The sequence below is a fragment of the Perissodus microlepis genome, chromosome 19 (assembly GCF_051167445.1).
Source record: "Perissodus microlepis isolate ML-2025 ecotype Zambia chromosome 19, ASM5116744v1, whole genome shotgun sequence".
NCBI classification, from domain to species: domain Eukaryota; kingdom Metazoa; phylum Chordata; class Actinopteri; order Cichliformes; family Cichlidae; genus Perissodus; species Perissodus microlepis.
Window position 1 is genome coordinate 28,353,903 of NC_140479.1, and position 18,055 is coordinate 28,371,957.

At 40.4% G+C, this 18,055-nt stretch overlaps 1 protein-coding gene across 3 annotated transcripts; it reads right to left on the bottom strand.

The window, feature by feature from the left end:
• Positions 1-4,094: 4,094 nt before the first annotated feature.
• On the bottom strand, positions 4,095-13,376 carry spint1a (serine peptidase inhibitor, Kunitz type 1 a). Of its 3 annotated transcripts, none has more exons than XM_084915136.1 (10): positions 12,534-13,376; positions 11,904-12,061; positions 11,619-11,760; positions 9,021-9,188; positions 7,796-7,837; positions 7,196-7,327; positions 7,033-7,083; positions 6,742-6,912; positions 5,275-5,334; positions 4,095-5,073 (listed from the first exon to the last, which is right to left on the bottom strand). In XM_084915136.1, the coding sequence occupies exons 1-10, from the start codon at positions 12,940-12,942 to the stop codon at positions 4,889-4,891; spliced, it is 1,518 nt and encodes a 505-aa protein (XP_084771262.1). In that variant the 5' UTR covers positions 12,943-13,376; the 3' UTR covers positions 4,095-4,888. The 3 variants fall into 3 exon arrangements, with proteins under 3 accessions (XP_084771262.1, XP_084771260.1, XP_084771259.1); XM_084915134.1 differs by having other exon boundaries at positions 5,275-5,337; positions 7,196-7,324; positions 12,534-13,373; XM_084915133.1 differs by having other exon boundaries at positions 5,275-5,337; positions 12,534-13,368.
• Positions 13,377-18,055: the final 4,679 nt, after the last annotated feature.

Below are 18,055 nucleotides of genomic sequence, written 5' to 3' on the forward strand. Positions count from 1 at the left end.
TTATAAAAATGCTCTGCCGTCCTTCATAAAGACAGACAACTGGTCACCCTAGTCAGTATATAAATTGCCTATGATGTGTTGTTTAAAACAGTATAATGCAAATTTGCCGGTGTAAGAGATTTGAACATTTTATTTGAAATAAACTGACATGATCACTTAGATCTCATTGCTCTCACCTCACAGGTTTCAGCACTTCTTCTTTCAACTAGCAGATCACCTAGAAGCCAGCAGAGGTCAGCAGACAGATAAACCACCTCCACTTAGCATAGCCTTATGTGCTAACCGTATATCTGAACACAAAATTTGGTTATCAGGACTTAAAATTTTATATCTTGTAAATAAATGACAATAATCATATTAATATGACTTCCTATCCAGAACTTTACAAGCGTATCCTGTGTGCTGTGGATACTCATTTACATGTTTTATTTTTGGTTTGTTATTTTTAATAAATTAGCAAGAATTTCTAGCATTTTTTCCTTTCCATTTTGGTGTGTTGTGCACTGTAGAAGTGAAAAATGAATAGAATCCATTTTGGAATGACGTTGGTAAAATGTTGAACCCATGTCATTAGTTTCCCGATGTGCCATTATATCACGTTTTATGTTGTTAAAGTGTGGAGAAAGTGTTGCATCATGCCAGTGACTTTGACAGGATGTGGTTCATTTTCTGAAACTGCTTAAACAGACGTCAGCCGAAGTGGTTTGACTCATTTCAGCCTCAATCATTGCTAATGTGAGCCAAGTCGTGCAAAGTATAGACCAGACAAGTAACCAAACACAACAAAAATACATTTGTACCTAAACCCAAAACAGCAAAAGCATATTTAATGCTCTTCAAAATGTCTACAGTCCAGAGGCGGAGCCAGACATTTGAAACACCCGGGGCTTAGCCCAAAAGGGTAGTATGCATGTGGGATTTTTTTTTTTTTTTTTTTTTGGGGGGGGGGGGGGTTAGAAATGACTGAAAGATTAATTGGCCCTGTTTTGAGTTTTGTTCAAAAAAGAATGACTTCATATAGGGAAAAATATATATCACATGTGCAGGACACCTTAAACTAGTTTTTTAATTAAGCAGCAAGGCAGAACAAAGTCGATATCAAGACACGAGGACTAAACCCCAATTCAACCAGACCCAGAACTGATCCAGAATTAAAACAGGACTACAACAGTTCAAAATCAGGACTACTGAGGACTTAACCAAGACAGAACCAGAATCAGAACTAGATGATAGTAGCACTAAAAATCATCATAGACCTGCACTACACTTATTTTTTAATTCTGCCCAAAGTCCACTATTTAGATTCAGAAAAGTTTATATAATTATTTAGCCTTGTTGTTCAAACAAGCCTGCAAAACTTAATAAATGTAGAATTTGAAAAATAACAAACCTAAAAAGAAACACTAGGTACAGATACATGAGGACCTATGATACGGTGATACTTTTGGTAAACGACCATTTGACTAACATGTGTGTCTCACCTGCTCTTGTTCATCTCTGTTCTGTCCTCATTCTCTCTCTCCCTCTCTGTTCCTCTCTCTCCCTCTTTGTGCTGACAATCATCAAATATACAGATGAAACCAGATATTTACAAACTCTTCAGATCAAAACACAAACACTTTTTTAATGGTAACATCAAATCAGACTAAATGTTTATTTTTTTTAGATTGATAAATATAAAAACATATTTGTTAACTTTAAGAGTAAAGAGAGAAACTGTCTGTATTTCTTAATTGCAAATGGCACCAAATTGTATTCAAACTGAGCCACACTTATGGAGCTGCACAATTCTTCTCCTGGTGTTTTGGTTGACATCTCTTGATGTTCCCATGTCACAGAAACAGGCTCTGTGTTTTGCCTTATATGCATCCACAGCTGTGCCACCAGTTTACTCACATGGACTCTACGAACCAATCAGAAGCTTCTTCAGCTCAGAATGGAATCGTCTGGAGTTTTCTTATTAATTAACAATAAACTTAGTGTACATGTACTCCTACATTTGATCAAAGTGATAATAAATAGACAGATCTCTCTCTCTTTATTCTGACATTTAACTAATTCAAAATATATTTCAATATTTATCTAAAACAAAAGTTTACTCTAAATTGATGTTGTACAGTAAAAATGTTTTATGTTTTCTCCCTAAAGTGTAAATATCTGGTTACAAATGTGAATATCCTGCTGTGTACTGAAATCCCTCTTGTTTTGCATAGAAATATACTGAACAACATACAAAGCATAATATATAAAATAACATTTACCTGAGTTTTTTCTTTGAAAGAACCCTCTAATGTCCATTCTTATATTTCAGTACATAACTGAAACCGATTTAGTCGGGGAGGGTAAGAACTGAAAATATGAAATAAACACACGTAAGCTAAGACTCTCTAAAAAAATAGCATTTGTTCGGCTTTTCATTTCGCCATTTGTTGATTCACTCGAAGAGCAAGTAACGTAATATTGGTCAAGTGATCAGTTTGATATCAATCTTTCGTGATGCACCGTCATATTTACATTATTTGTACGGTACGAATGATTTGCTTTGGTACCTGGTCAAACTTAAGCTCTCCTTATGCTGCGCTTACACTGTGCGATTTTTGGCTCATTTTGAGCCGATTTTTGAGTCGTGCGACCGTTTTGGCGATCGGCCCGATTTTGGCCTTCATCGTGCATCGTGTAGTATACGTGGGGTAACGAGAAGCGATTAACACCCCACAACCAGCTCCCGATCATCAATCGCTTGGTCGTGAGGCTGTCACCGCAGTTTCTCACACTGCGCACGCGCAAACACAAATGTCAGCGAAAAAGACGGCGCAGCACGGCAGTGCAGCGTGTGATCTGGACACAAGCGATGGAGGCACAACTTGTAGAACTTTGGAAAGCGCATCCGAGCCTTTTCGATGTGGCCTCACAAAATTATCACGACCACAACAGCCGTGAAAATAGTTGGATCTACATTGCTGCTCAATCACAGCTGCCTGATCAATGTTTTTCATTAGCAATTTAGCAAAGTTGATGGTGGTGGTGTCCGTGTCTGTGTGAGTGAAAGACAGAGAGGGAGAGCGAGCGACAGGATTTCTGTTATAACCTTCATTTTATGGAGGCACAGTGTGAGCACTCAGGTCGCATCAGAGCATCGGGCCGTATAGTGTGAGACCCTGCATCGTGACCTATGAACTTCTAACCCCTGCGAGTCAACCGTACAGTTTGAGCAGGAGCTGAATCGCGCGACTGAGAAAAATCGCACAGTGTCTGCCCAGCATTAGTATGGCTGGCTCCGTTTCTCCAACAGCGCACTCACAGGCAGCAGCTGCCCCGCCCTCTCGCTCAGTCGCTTAGTGTCTGAGCTCGGATCATACCAATATCAGGGGGGATTCACGCACAGTCGTAAATTCCCACAGTGTGCACTATGTGCTTCGAATATTGTGTGTACTTTTTGTTTTATACAGTTGTCAGCCAGGCATCTAACTATGAAAAAATTACACTCCAAAAGACCCCGGGCTTCTGACAAAACAACCCGGGCTTAAGCCCAGTAAGCCACCCCCACGCTCCGCCCCTGCTACAGTCTAGGCTACATTGTGATATTACTGTACAGATTTCAACAACTCAGGTACTTTTATAAGGTTTATAAACTGTATTACCTGTGACTTTTAACCACCTGAAGGTAACGTGAGAAAAAAACTTATTTAACAAATAACTCCACACACAGTCACCAGGAAGTGTGTCATGCTCTCCAAGGGTGTCTTAGAAAGCTAGTGTGTATTACCACAAACACATACCTGAAGATACACAGGCAGAGCCCAGATAAGCAACATGGTAAATGTATAAAAACCAATAAAAGATCTAATCATGAAGTATATTTAAAAAAAAAAAAAAAATCAAAAATCAAATTTATTAATCATCCCAGCTACACATGCACAGACAGGCAGCAGCGTCAGAAGTCTGAAATACTAATTTCACTAACAAAAAAAAAACAACAAATCAAAGCGTGCGGCACATTACACAAGACAGTGTTGCAAGAGCTGACTAAATGAAAACTGAAACGTGTTCAAACGAGACAGCCGATGTGTTTTGCATGACAAAGATTTCTCAAATAAAAGTGAGTTAATATTTTTATTAAGGAAGAACATCACGATCCAGCAAATATGTACATTTTATGCTGAATAATTAACTGCAAGTGTATTTTTTAAAGTGTGAATAAGGAATTGATAATATATGATGCTTGTTCTAAAAACAAATATTTAAAAATGATCAACCAAGAAACTTCAGGGTAAAGCGTTACCTTCTGAAATTCTAAGAATATTTATAGCTTAACTATTCATATGAAATCCATGGGAGTATGTAACAATAGTTTGTAAAACACAATACAAAGAAAATTGGACAGAGTAAAGAAGGCGGCATTAAAGCAACCGCAGTGGCAGTTATATAATGTCAGTGGCGTTAAAACCTCACTGACATTACATAACCGCAAAATTTCCCAGATTTCAGTTGTAAAAAAAACAAAACAAAACCAAGAGCATTACTTTGTAGAAAGAAGCCAGTTTGGGCCTGATAAGAATGTAGACTTTAGTAATTTAACTGTCCACACGGAGCTATAACATAATTTAATGCAACGATGAACATGTGGAGAACCTTTTTTTTGGGGGGTGGGTATGGTTAAAATTGATCATGTCCTGTGGAAATCTACTTTCAAAGAATTAAAAATACTTTCCTATCAGCCTGCACAAACTGCTATCCAACAACTCAAAAAAAAATCAAAAAAATCAAATGAAACCTCACATTTCATCACTGATGACGTCCAAGACATCCTTGGCTGTACATTACCTTTAAAAACATACATCTCCAACTCGCAACCTTAACCAAACACCAGCCTTTCTTTTCTCATCGATCAGATGGGTTTGGTGGTGCTATTGTAGACCAGAGCGTCTCTGCTCGGCTCCATCGTGGTGTACATTGCATTACTGGCAGGCAGACGACGGTGCTGGGACTTCCTTCCCTTTAGGAAGTGGTACACCAGGATGGCTAGAACGATGACAATAGCCACACCCAACACGATAGCTAATGCTAAAATGGCTGTTAAAATGAATTAAAATAAGCATTACAATTACAGACAATTACAGCATTACATTTTTGGTCATATAAGATCTGAGCTTAAAAAGAGGGTGAAGAGTAATGCTCTTGATTTAAAAGTGATAGGATGGGTATTTAAACCTCAACTGGCAAGAAATTATTTTCCTTTGGTACAGGCATAAATAAAAATAAAGGGTAATATACCTGTTTGGCTGTCACTCTCACTGGTTTCGCTCTCTTGTCTTTCTCTTAAATATACATCATCTTCTGAAAAACAAAAAGCGGTATGTCATTAAAAAAAAAGAAGAGTTCCTTTAATATTAAAAACAATCTTTTAGAGGAAAGAGCAGGTGTAAAACCACTGCTGAAGTTGGAAATTGTTGGTAAACTCTTGAACTTGTAACACAAGTTAGTAAAGGAGTTCTGAAGTGTGAAGCATATAGATCCAAACCTATTTATAATACCCCAAATGCCACATAAACACTAACAAATAGCTATCAATTTCAATCAATAATTCATTCATTTAAACCAGGGATGTCAGTCATTTTCAATCGTGGGCCACATACAGCCCACTTTGATCTCAGTGGGCTAGACCTGACCAGCGAAACTATGTGATAAAGGGTAAAATTACAGGTAAAGTTCTGATATTTTATTGCCCTGATTGTCTTGTAATTAAAAAAAATATAAAGTTTTCTTTAATTCACATAAAATGTCATTTTTATTTTACTGTGAAATCGCTGTAAAAACAAACAAACAAAAACACAGGGGTGTCGTTACAGGGCCAATTTTGGCCCCCGGGCCATATGCTTGACACCACTGATCTAAACAGTAAAACCAAGCAACCTGTTACTCTTTAGCATGAAGCAATGATGTAAATAACTTATTAACTTGCAGATTTCCTTTGGCCAAACACTTTGACAGTATAGACAGAATGAATTACATTTTACTGCTTCTCTGTATTTTAGCATTTTTTTACTAATCTGACAACTAGCTAATATTTGTGTGTCACCGTGCGACTCGGCTATAATTCATACGGTCTATGAGTCTCATTCAGCCGTATTCAAATTATGTGCAATAATGTATGGCCCAAGGGTTCAGTATTGGTTATCATCACCTCCAGCAATAAATGCATATACATTTTTTGGACCATATGGTAACGCCAGTTTGTCATTATACAAACAGTTCCATATTTACAGACCCAACAATCATGTAGCAGAGTTGGCATTTAGTTGTTTTCACCTGAAACAATATTTAGTTGGCCTTTTTCCTCACCAAATGGACAGTAACATACAGTTTATCAGGGCTTTTTATGGTCCACAAATGGCTCAACGGTGAGATAAAAGATAACGCGAGGTCCACTGTGGAGCTGGCTTCTATCTTTTGTGGGTTCGTGGTAGAATTAATTTGATAAAGAAGCTAAACCTACTGGAAAATAATTCATTTACAGTTCACCTTGTTTACAGTTCATTGTGAGAGCTGTGAACTGCTCCATCAGAACAGGTGTGACATGTCACATGGGCACCTCTAACAAAGGCGCCCAAACTAAACCCGAGGAAAACAAAGAACCATTTAAACTCATGTAGCATAAAAATGGAATGAATAGGAAATTGCACTATCATATATGAAGTCTGGGATTATGTGTACTATAAATATATAAAAATAAAACCCTACCTGTGACACCACGGCAATAGTCTTGACAAGCCTCCTCATTCTCAAACTTGTTATCATTTCCTCCGCAGCCACCGTAGTTGAAGCGCAAACACTTCCTTTCGATGGGTTGGTAGTACCACTTAGTCATACTGTCCCTGCAGTCTCCTGGGTCGGGAGTTTCTGTGCAGTGTGCTGTGAATTTCAATAAACCACCACTAAGGTTACATAGATAATACCAGCCTGTGCTACATTTAGAAATAGCAAATTATATAACAAATAAACTCTAGAGAATGGCTTAGAAGCTCCAATCACCTTTTTCTTCATTGACTGGAATCTGCCGCAGAATCTCAAAGTTGTCTTTCACTAACGACCACACAGGAGACAACACCAGTTAGCATGACTTTCAAGAAACATTTTATCAGAGTGCTATCAAAGCCCCATTTGTCATCCCACAAGCCCGTTAGTTATTGCTCACACTCGTCGCAGTTCTGCTCATCAGAGCCGTCGGTACACTGTGGTGTTGAGTCACACTCAAGTGCAGAATCCAAACAGCAACCATTAGCACAGGTGAATTGTGTCGCATTACACGGAGCACCGCATTTTTCTGCTGTGACACACAAACATAAGGGAAAGTGTCATTTGTACTGCTCTATGGCCTAGATAGATATTTGCCCTAGATAACTAATTATATCCAATAGCTAATGAACCATCAGACAACTATCACCTAGAGTTGTGGTGAACTTAGCAGTCAGGCCATAAATTTACATAGTTTTGGTTGTGAGAACAGGTTTTTGTCAAATGGCCGGAAACACAGCTTCAAGGGAATTCTGATGGTGTTTCATAATTGTGTAAATATGAAACTATGTGTCAGTACAAATACATTTGTAAAAGTAAATAAATCACTTTTACATGTTAGCCAGTCCCTCATTAGGAACCATTCAGTTTGGCATCAGGGACTAGGAGAGCAACACTGAGGTGACCAAGAAAAACATACAGAGTAGAAAAAGTAGACATGCATTTCCAGTTGTGCACATGAGGCTTCTAGTCTTTTGTTCCGTGACCATCATTTACCTACCTTGATTTTTATGAATAGGTAAACCTCTACCAGATCCTTTTACTGAAAGAAATAAAACAAAAGGAGATTATGATTAAATGAAAATGATTTGTTAAATTTTTTTTACCAGGGAGTAAGCTACAGAAAGACGTTAGTATTGAGATTTTCCTCAAATAAAAAGGGGTTTGATAATATTAAGGAGAAGAAATGTTCATTTCTTTTAATTACAAACTATCAGTGAAGCCATAAAAAAGAAGTAAAAGTAAAATCTTAAAAACAATTATTACAGTGGAATTGGAACAAAAGTACAGTTAATTCCCATCTTAAATTTGAGTAGATTTAAATCCAGACCGAAACAACTGTATTTGAGAATCTTGGAAAATTACACCGAGTTTTTAGATCAGGTCACTGACGTGTCCTGACGGTGACATTTCACCTCTTCAGGCAGAAAGACGACAACTTTCAGCAATAGTCTGCTATCTCAGAATCACTCAACAGAGACGATGAGGAGGTATTTTGTCCCTTGGGCGATCAGACACTATAACACCTGGGGGGATGTTTTACATTTTTCAAATGTTTTTAAATAATCAATTAATATATTTTGTATTGTATTACTACTACTTCTAGGTTTTCTGTTAATGCACCTGAGGAGACATTTACACCTACTCTGGAGAGCAGTCTTGACTTGTGCAGAGATAAGTGTACATTTTCTTTACCATACAAAGGACTTTGCACTTATCCATTAGAATCGTGTTCACCGGCATTTTTTGGAACAAGCCTTGATATTGGCTTTGAAGTCTCTACTTGATTTTTCCTTTATTTAAAAAATAATAATAATAATTCATCTTCACTTGCAGGCTCACGTGATTACCTCTCACAGCAGGAGCTATTAGGAGAATGAAACAAAGCCAAAGTCTCACAGCTCTGGGCTCTGTGTGCTCAAAGGGCTGAATCTCTGACACAGTTCTGTCTGTGCTCATGTAACTACTCAAACGAAAGCTTAGACCTGAACCTGACACTTAGTGGCAAAAACACTTGTTTTAAATTGAAGGGAATGTTCTAAAACAGGGCTTGAAAATGTAAAAGATGTATACCAGGGCAAGTAGTTACAGTTTGTTCTATATATATCCTCTTATAATCTGTAATGTAAACCCCTTCAGTGAATTGACACACACATATTAATGATCTGTCAGTGATTTAAATGAAAAACAACAAACAGAAGAATAAAAGCATTGATCACAGGTACCTGAACCGTGGCAGGCCTTAACGCACTCGCCCTCAGTGAGATAGTTGTTGAGATTCTCCCTACAGCCCCCAAATAAGAACTCCTCACACTTTTCTTCGGCGCCATTGTAATGCCACCGAGGGAAAGAGCCGCGACACGGTCCAGCCTTCTTCGGAGCCATACAGTGGTCTGATGGGACACAAAATAAAAAGGATTACCTTTGAATCACAGCTAACTTACTCCACCACACATTAAATTTCACTAGTAACTTCACAGCCTGTATGTGTTCACTTGAAAATATGAAACCTGTCAACAGCTTATCAAAAGGCCATTTCTTTGTGACTTTAAGAGGAAACAAATTATGCTTTTTCTTATTTTCAGTAATATAAATACTGCTAAGATCCTATTAAACGCGGCCAGAGTTTCAAGCTATGAGCTCAGCATGTGTGCAAGAAACCCCTGTGAGGCAAAAGGATTCAGGTTGTTCTAAATGCTCACTCTTCACTCATGTATGTTTTATCACTCGGCTCTGGGTATGAGGACAGAAACCTCACACACCTGCTGTTCAAATATTATCTGTGTCAGGGGGAGCCAATTAAAGAAAGTTGGCTTAAAGGGCAATTAGCACCTTTCCCTTTAAGACCAAGCACTCGTGCTGATAAGTCAAACAGTGGATGAATCAAGATACTGCACCAAGGCCATCTGTTAAGATAAATAAGGATAATATGGGACTTTAATTCATCGAAATGACTCTAAAAGAGTCCAACTTGAAAAGAAGCTGAAAAGAAATCGTAAAACAGATCCCCATTAACAAATATAAAATGATACACTATTAGTCAGTGCTTTAAATGTTAATCAGATGCATCAGATGACTTTCTGAAGCAAATTAACAATATGACACTTGCTTTAAGTCCATAATCCAATTTGATCAATCGTATGAGACAGCTGTCCTGTCTCATATGCGATACTTTATTTGATGAGATTTCCTTTGACGTGTGCTTCCTTTTTGTCTTGAGAGCAGACAGATAATTACTTATGAAACTGCCGTCCAGACATAAAGAGGGAGCAGAAAAAAGAAGTGGAGAACAAAAGAGCTACAGATCATGCGAATGTGGTTAATGACACAAAAGATCATACAGATTCTTTTTACACTGGAAAAGGAAACGTAGCATTTGGAAGTATAAGCTGTACTTTAATTAGTAAGTTCTCGTATTATTTCTTCATTCATGAATGGCAAGAATTGTCATGCAAGAGTCGCGGCACTGACACAAAGGCAAGTCTCAGCAACAATCACACATATTCCACAGAAAGCATTCCTGAACATTATTCAGCACTAAACCTGTTAATGGGTAACTGAACCAACTGCATGGTTAGAAATCTTTTCCTGTCCTTCACTATATAATCAACCAGCAGATGCAGAACTAAGCAAAAGACAACCCCCTACTGCGCACACGTAATTTTAATTTTTTTTAAAAACAACAGATTTTAAATGACTTTTAATTAGTACGGACACTGACATTTACGGACATTGACTTTTTGTTTGTGCCGCCTAAGCAGAAACCAGACTGACAGGTTCTGCTGAGTTGGGGGAGGAGTGATGGTATCGGGGGAACAGTAAAAACCACACCGATTGAGATTGCTCACTTCCGTTTTCTCCAGAGAGCGTCATGTCGCCTTACTGTGGCATTTTACAATAGAAGCGACCTGGATATTACTTCCCCTCACATAAAAGGAGAATATTAAACCAGTCGCTTGTGCTCCAAAGTTCATTTTCCTGCTACCAGCCCTCCTTCCCCAGAGTCTTAGAATTGGGTGTAATCTCTTTAAAACACGAGCTTTTATCCCTCTGTGTTCATGTTGTCATGTCACTCTGTCCACGGGAATGAGTCTAGCATGTTGTGACATGTCTGCCAACATGGAAGAACTTCAAGGATTGGGACTGACAAGAGCAACTGAAAACAAGCTGCTTGGAAATGTTTAATATTCCAGGGTCAGGGTGATGCAACAGAAAATTAATTAATTAAAATAAATAATCCATATTTACAAAAAATTTTATTTTGTAAATATCTGAATTAGGAAGTCTTGACCCCATTAAAGAAAATGTCAACAAATACGATACGGAGGAAAACATGACTCATTACAACTGAAAGTGAACCATAGCTCCTGCCAGTCTATCAAGTAATGAAACATATCGGCCAACTCCAAGCTGAGATGTAATTTCCAGCTTCGGACTGGCAGCGTGGTATTTATGTCATGAAGACTCTGATCTACAGGGTAAGGTTCTCTCTCCATTTAAAACTTAAAAACAGATACATGGACTGACTCTTAGATATCACTTTTCTGCTTCAGCATTCAAAGTGCTTTATACAGCAGCCTCAATAACAGAAATAAGCACCTTTGTTCTACACTTAAGCCTTCTATCAAACATTCAAACTGTGATCGTGCCAGAGGATACTTTGGCATACAGACTGGAGAAGTCAGGGATAGAACCACCAATCCTTCAAATAGTAGATTCCTTGCTCCACCTCGTGAGCCACAACCACCACATAATTTAAATCCCAGTATGTTCAAATCATGCTGAAGGTTCAAACAGCATCTTTTTTCAGGCTAGATACTCACGCTCAGACTGCTCAGGAGTGAGGACGAGGACCTTAACATCGGTTGAATCCGACTGGCCGATAGTATCCGTAACAGTCAGCTGGAACCTGTATTTCCCAGATGTCAGGTTGGAAACAACCATTTGGTCTTTAAATTGGATGTCCTGTAGGGCATATAAAGACAGTGTCTCATGTTTTTTTAGTGAAACAGCAGGTGGAATCAATACAGTTATAGCAGATATTCCTATAAATAAATGCCATCGTCTTAAAATAATGGTGGTAAACTCAGGTTTGTCACTCTCCTCACCTCATAGACAGCATATAGATATTCAGTGAGCATTTTCCACTTGTAGGACACAATCCCTTTGTCATCTCTGCTTTTCATACCATTCAGTACCAGGCTTTCATGAGGCTGGATCACCTGGCCCGGACCTCCATCAGCCACTGGACGACGGTCATCAGTATCTAGAGCGAAACCGTGAGATTAGTGGGAATCACATTTTGACCAGTTTTAACAGAAAATGTAAAAGAAATAAGCAACAAAACAAAAACAGTACAAGCAACTAAACAAGCTGAAGACGAGATGAACATGCGAACCCTTCCAGGCATGTAGGAACACGCAAAACTGAAGATTACTGCCATAGATATGAAGAACAAGATATGCTTGTTATCATTAAACAAAACAAAACAAAAAAAGGGTGAATCAAAACTAGTGGATTTAATTATCAGAGTGCACTAACAAATTTGGCAAATTCATGACCTTTAAGCATTTAAACAGGACACCCTCATAATGTCTGTTGTGAAGTTGGGCTCCTTAGAAAAAAGAAATGTCACTACTGGATGTTCCCACAGTTATAGTCCGTATGCATGTCAGATATTCACAAAGGCATAACTAACAACACTATGACAAATATTCTTTTGTGAGTTTTGGCCTTACCTGGGTCGGGGTGATTAACATGATACCTGCTAAAAATGTTCTTGTGGATATAACTGTCGTATCCTTTCTTCCCAACAAAGTGGCAAACGTATTTCTGTTTGTACAGGCAATCAAAGAGAAAGCAGGAGCTGATCTTGCCTTCCTCCTCTCCCTCCTCCATGAAGGCGACATTGCACCTGGAATCTTTGCAGCAGGCTTGCACGCAGTCCTTATGTCGATACAGTTTCGGCGACGAAATAAACGTCGCTCCGTCGTTCACAGATCCGTCGGCATCGAGCACAAAGTCATCCCGACCTTTCTCGAATTGGGCCAAGCATTCCTCACCAACCTGCTGACCAGCGGTGGTTACAACAAGTAACAAGAGCAGCAGCGCACACGCACCCGATCGTCCTTTAATTAATGAATACATTATTTTAAAATAAGAGTCCCACAATGGCAAATTGACGCAAATAAAATCCAGAAGTGAAAGTGAAATCGGTTCAATATATATATGTATATATATATATAAACAGCCACAGTTGGGAAAACTTATAACAAAAAACAAAAAACAACCTAAAAAGACAGACCAGTTTAGGCCTCAAAGCTAAACAACACTTCTCCTCCTCGGCAGTCGACTCTGATTAAACTCTCGAGAAACTAACAACTTCCTGATATTCCACAAGACGTATCTGAGTGCTACCACACTGATCTGACGCTTTACGAGACTGAAACTCAGAAGAGATTAACCTGTTTGATGTCGGCAAAAACCACGGACTCAACGACATAGCCCAGGTGACTCACCTGAGATACAGGAAGTGAAATTCCACTCTTGAGCCGCGCCACTCCCTTCTCTCTCCTAACAAAACAGGGACAGAGGACCGAGCGTGTGAGTGTAAAGCAGCACTGTAAACACCCGGGCGACACTCCAGTCAATCATTCGGTCCTCAACCTTTAGGGTTGATTTCAAGTTACATTAGTAGATATAAAATAAAATAATATCAGTCAGCAATAAAACAACTAAACAAAACACACGTATTTATTTTAACGCTATACAAACGGCTGTTTTATTTTTAAAAATTAATTAGTAAATGAGATAAATCTAAAAATCTGTCAGATAAACCAGTCGTGGGCAACAAGAGAAAATACACATATTAAAATGAATGAATATAGAAATATATATAACAACACCCATCTCGCCCCTGCGGGCGGTTTATCCTTCAAGCTCGGGTCCTCTACCAGAGGCCTGGGAGCTTGAGGGTCCTGCGCAGTATCTTAGCTGTTCCTAGGACTGCGCTCTTCTGGACAGAGATCTCCGATGTTGTTCCCGGGATCTGCTGGAGCCACTCGCCTAGCTTGGGAGTCACCGCACCTAGTGCTCCGATTACCACGGGGACCACCGTCACCTCCACCCTCCACATCCTCTCGAGCTCTTCTCTGAGCCCTTGGTATTTCTCCAGCTTCTCGTGTTCCTTCTTCCTGATATTGCTGTCATTCGGAACCGCTACATCGATCACTACGGCCGTCTTCTTCTGTTTGTCTACCACCACTATGTCCGGTTGGTTAGCCACCACCATTTTGTCCGTCTGTATCTGGAAGTCCCACAGGATCTTAGCTCGGTCATTCTCCACCACCCTTGGGGGCGTCTCCCATTTTGACCTCGGGACTTCCAGGTTATACTCGGCACAGATGTTCCTGTACACTATGCCGGCCACTTGGTTATGGCGTTCCATGTATGCCTTGCCTGCTAGCATCTTGCACCCTGCTGTTATGTGCTGGATTGTCTCTGGAGCATCTTTACACAGCCTGCACCTGGGGTCTTGCCTGGTGTGATAGACCACAGCCTCTATGGATCTTGTACTCAGAGCTTGTTCTTGTGCTGCCATGATTAGTGCCTCTGTGCTGTCTTTCAGTCCAGCTTTGTCCAGCCACTGGTAGGATTTCTGGATGTCAGCCACCTCCTCTATCTGCCGGTGGTACATACCGTGCAGGGCCCTGTCCTTCCATGATGGTTCCTCGTCTCCCTCCTCTTTCTTGGGTTTCTGCTGCCTGAGGTATTCACTGAGCACTCGGTCAGTTGGGGCCATCTTCCCAATGTATTCTTGGATGTTCGTTGTCTCATCCTGGACTGTGGTGCTGACACTCACCAGTCCCCGGCCCCCTTCCTTCCGCTTAGCGTACAGCCTCAGGGTGCTGGACTTGGGGTGAAACCCTCCATGCATGGTAAGGAGCTTTCTTGTCTTTATGTCAGTGGCTTCTATCTCCTCCTTTGGCCAGCCTATTACCCCAGCAGGGTACCTGATCACGGGCAGGGCGTAGGTGTTGATGGCCCGGATCTTGTTCTTACCGTTCAGCTGACTCCTCAGGACTTGCCTGACCCTCTGCAGGTACTTGGTGGTTGCAGCCTTTCTAGCGGCCTCTTCATGGTTCCCATTCGCCTGCGGGATCCCCAGGTATTTGTAACTGTCCTCTATGTCTGCAATGTTGCCTTCTGGTAGTTCAATCCCCTCAGTTCTGACTACCTTTCCTCTCTTCGTTACCATTCGACTACACTTCTCCAGTCCGAATGACATTCCAATGTCATTGCTGTATAGCCTGGTAGTGTGGATCAGTGAATCGATGTCTCGTTCACTCTTGGCATACAGCTTGATGTCATCCATGTACAGGAGGTGGCTGACAACTGCTCCGTTCCGTAGTTGGTATCCGTAGCCAGTCTTGTTAATGATCTCACTGAGGGGGTTCAGGCCTATGCAGAACAGCAGTGGGGACAGAGCATCTTCTTGGTAGATCCCGCACTTGATGGTGACTTGTGCTATGGGCTTGGAGTTGGCCTCTAGTGTTGTACGCCACATCCCCATTGAGTTCCTGATGAAGGCTCTTAGGGTCCTGTTGATCTTGTACAATTCTAGGTATTCCAGGATCCAGCTGTGGGGCATTGAGTCATAGGCCTTCTTGTAATCAATCCAGGCAGTGCACAGGTTGGTCAGTCTGGTCTTGCAGTCTCGGCTGACTGTTCTGTCTACCAGTAGCTGGTGTTTTGCACCTCTGGTATTCTTGCCAATCCCTTTCTGTGCCCCACTCATGTATTGACCCATGTGCCTGTTCATCTTAGCCGATATGATGCCTGACAGGAGCTTCCATGTAGTACTGAGGCAGGTTATTGGTAGTTGGATGGGACCGGTCCCTTCTTGGGGTCCTTGGGGATCAGGACCGTTCGACCTTCGGTTAGCCATTCCGGGTGTCTCTCGTTAACTAGCAGCTATATATATCTATATATATATATATATATATATATATATATATATATATATATGTGTATATATATATATATATATATATATATATTAGATAGATAGATCACCCTATTTTTTTTTTTTCTTGATAGTTATGAAAAGTTGTGGAGACCTCGTTGTGTTGAGATCTGGTGAGCATAGCAGCTGTCACAGCATTTGAGTGTCATTTTCACAGTCATGAAAACCATTTAGTGACCTCCTCTGCCTGATGGGGGGAACTGCCACCTCTGAAGAAACCACTGCCATCAGGATAGAAACGTTTAATCGCATGATTTAAGTGATCGGGAGAACTTTGTAAAGTGAAGTGACCGTGCACTCTGAGGAGACAAGTGGAAGTAACACCTCTCCCCGCAAAATAACACGATGATAGCATGCCCTACCTACACCACACATGAATCACTCAGTTGTGAGAATATGGAGAGGAATGACTCATCGGTTAATATCGTTTCCCACTGCATCTCTAGACTAGTGCCTGTGGCTTTTGTACCACAGACGTGCATTTATCATTGTAATAGGGTTTGTGCACTGCAACACAATATCTCCCTTTATGTAAATGTTACTGAAAGGTTTTTGCTGACAACCTAGGGGGAGGATTGCTCTTCTGTTTCTCCTCACATATTGCACTAATGCACATCAAACGTGAGCTGCTGACCACAATTTCCAAGCCTTTTTTTTTTTTTGAAACTGATGTCTTTACCATAGATGCAAATTAGGAATTCTTCCAAAATGGAAAAAGCTGAACAGTCTCTGTGGCTGTGAAGCTCCTCTTTCAGTGTCTAATTACTTACCCTATTTTTTTTATACTGTCATGGACCTAAAATGTTCATGAGCTTTAATCCAGAAGATGGCAGTATGGCCCCACCAAATGCTGAACAAGCTGGCTTGGGTGAGCAGTTTATTATTTATTTCTAAAATTACTGTAAAAAAATAAACAAACAAACCAAAACATGCGTCTAGCCCTAATATGAAAAAACAAAACAAAAGGACCCATCTTTTAAATTCACAGCAGCCCCAGTTCTCTTTGTTATGGTAATACTGAGCTGATTCAGGCTGGTGAGTCATTAAAATATGTGACCAGTCAGGAAGCAACGCATGAACCAGGTGTGGAGCAAAAGGAAGTTGATAATCAAATTATGCAATGTAAATAATTTGGTTTAGAAATGTTGAAAGACAAAAACACTCAGAAAATTACTATCTTGTAGAAAACAAAGTTAGTGGGGTTATCTGTGAACTCTGCTGCCTAAAAGGACCCATCTTCAGCCCTACGGGTCACACGAGCTGAGGTCAAGCTTATTTATTGGCCCTGCTTTCTTTTTCTGTCACCTACAATGAGTCACCCTGATAAGCCTGAGGTGAGAAGGCCTAGCCTTTTTTTAGACAACCCAATAGAGCAGAACCAAGTAGCCATAAGATGGGCTGGATGAATTTGTTTGCTTGGAAAGGTGAGCTGCTCGTGGCACTCAATAATTCAGTGTTTGTAACAGACGGTGCATCAGTGGGTGAACACTTGCAGGCATGCCTGATGGATAGTCCCTGCCAAAAGCCAAAAAACCTGAACCCCATTATTCATATCGTAATACGATCTGTGGAAACTCTGCAGCCTGTTGCCTCTCTTGTCTCAGCTGTAATAATCTGGCATAGGTATTCACTACTATGATTTTTTTTGACCTGTGGGGTGGAGTGCTGCTGTTTGACTTTGGAAACACTGATGCTTTCAGACTTTTGTCGTTTGACTTCTAAAGAGTCATAAACACTGCTGCTGCCGCTGCTTCATCCATTATTTACCTGTGCGTAACTGAGGATGCCAATTGGACTTCAAGGCTTATTAAACGCACACCTGATAATACCCATTATAAAGGACAAAGCAGCTACCATACTAGAGGAACCCTGGATCACCTGTCAGGTTGGGGGGGACCCAGCTATAGTTAGAAGTGTTTGTGAACTTAAGAAGCATCAAGGATGGCATACCCATTTGAGTCTGTCAACTTATAAATACTTAAGGTACTTTTACTGAGGGGGGAAACAATAAAAAAGAACACGAGTGGTGTGCCAGTAATGACAGGATTGGCAAGATGTGCAATGATCAGAGGGGAAAGATCAAAAGTGCAAAAGGATATGCTGGGATATTTTCACCCAGAGTTATTATCCTAACTTGATTGAAGGCAGTTGCCCTTTCACCCATTCTCACCCATTTTTATTGCTGTAATTGACCTGTGCCCACCCCCTCCCCCCAACCACCTTTCCCTACCCACC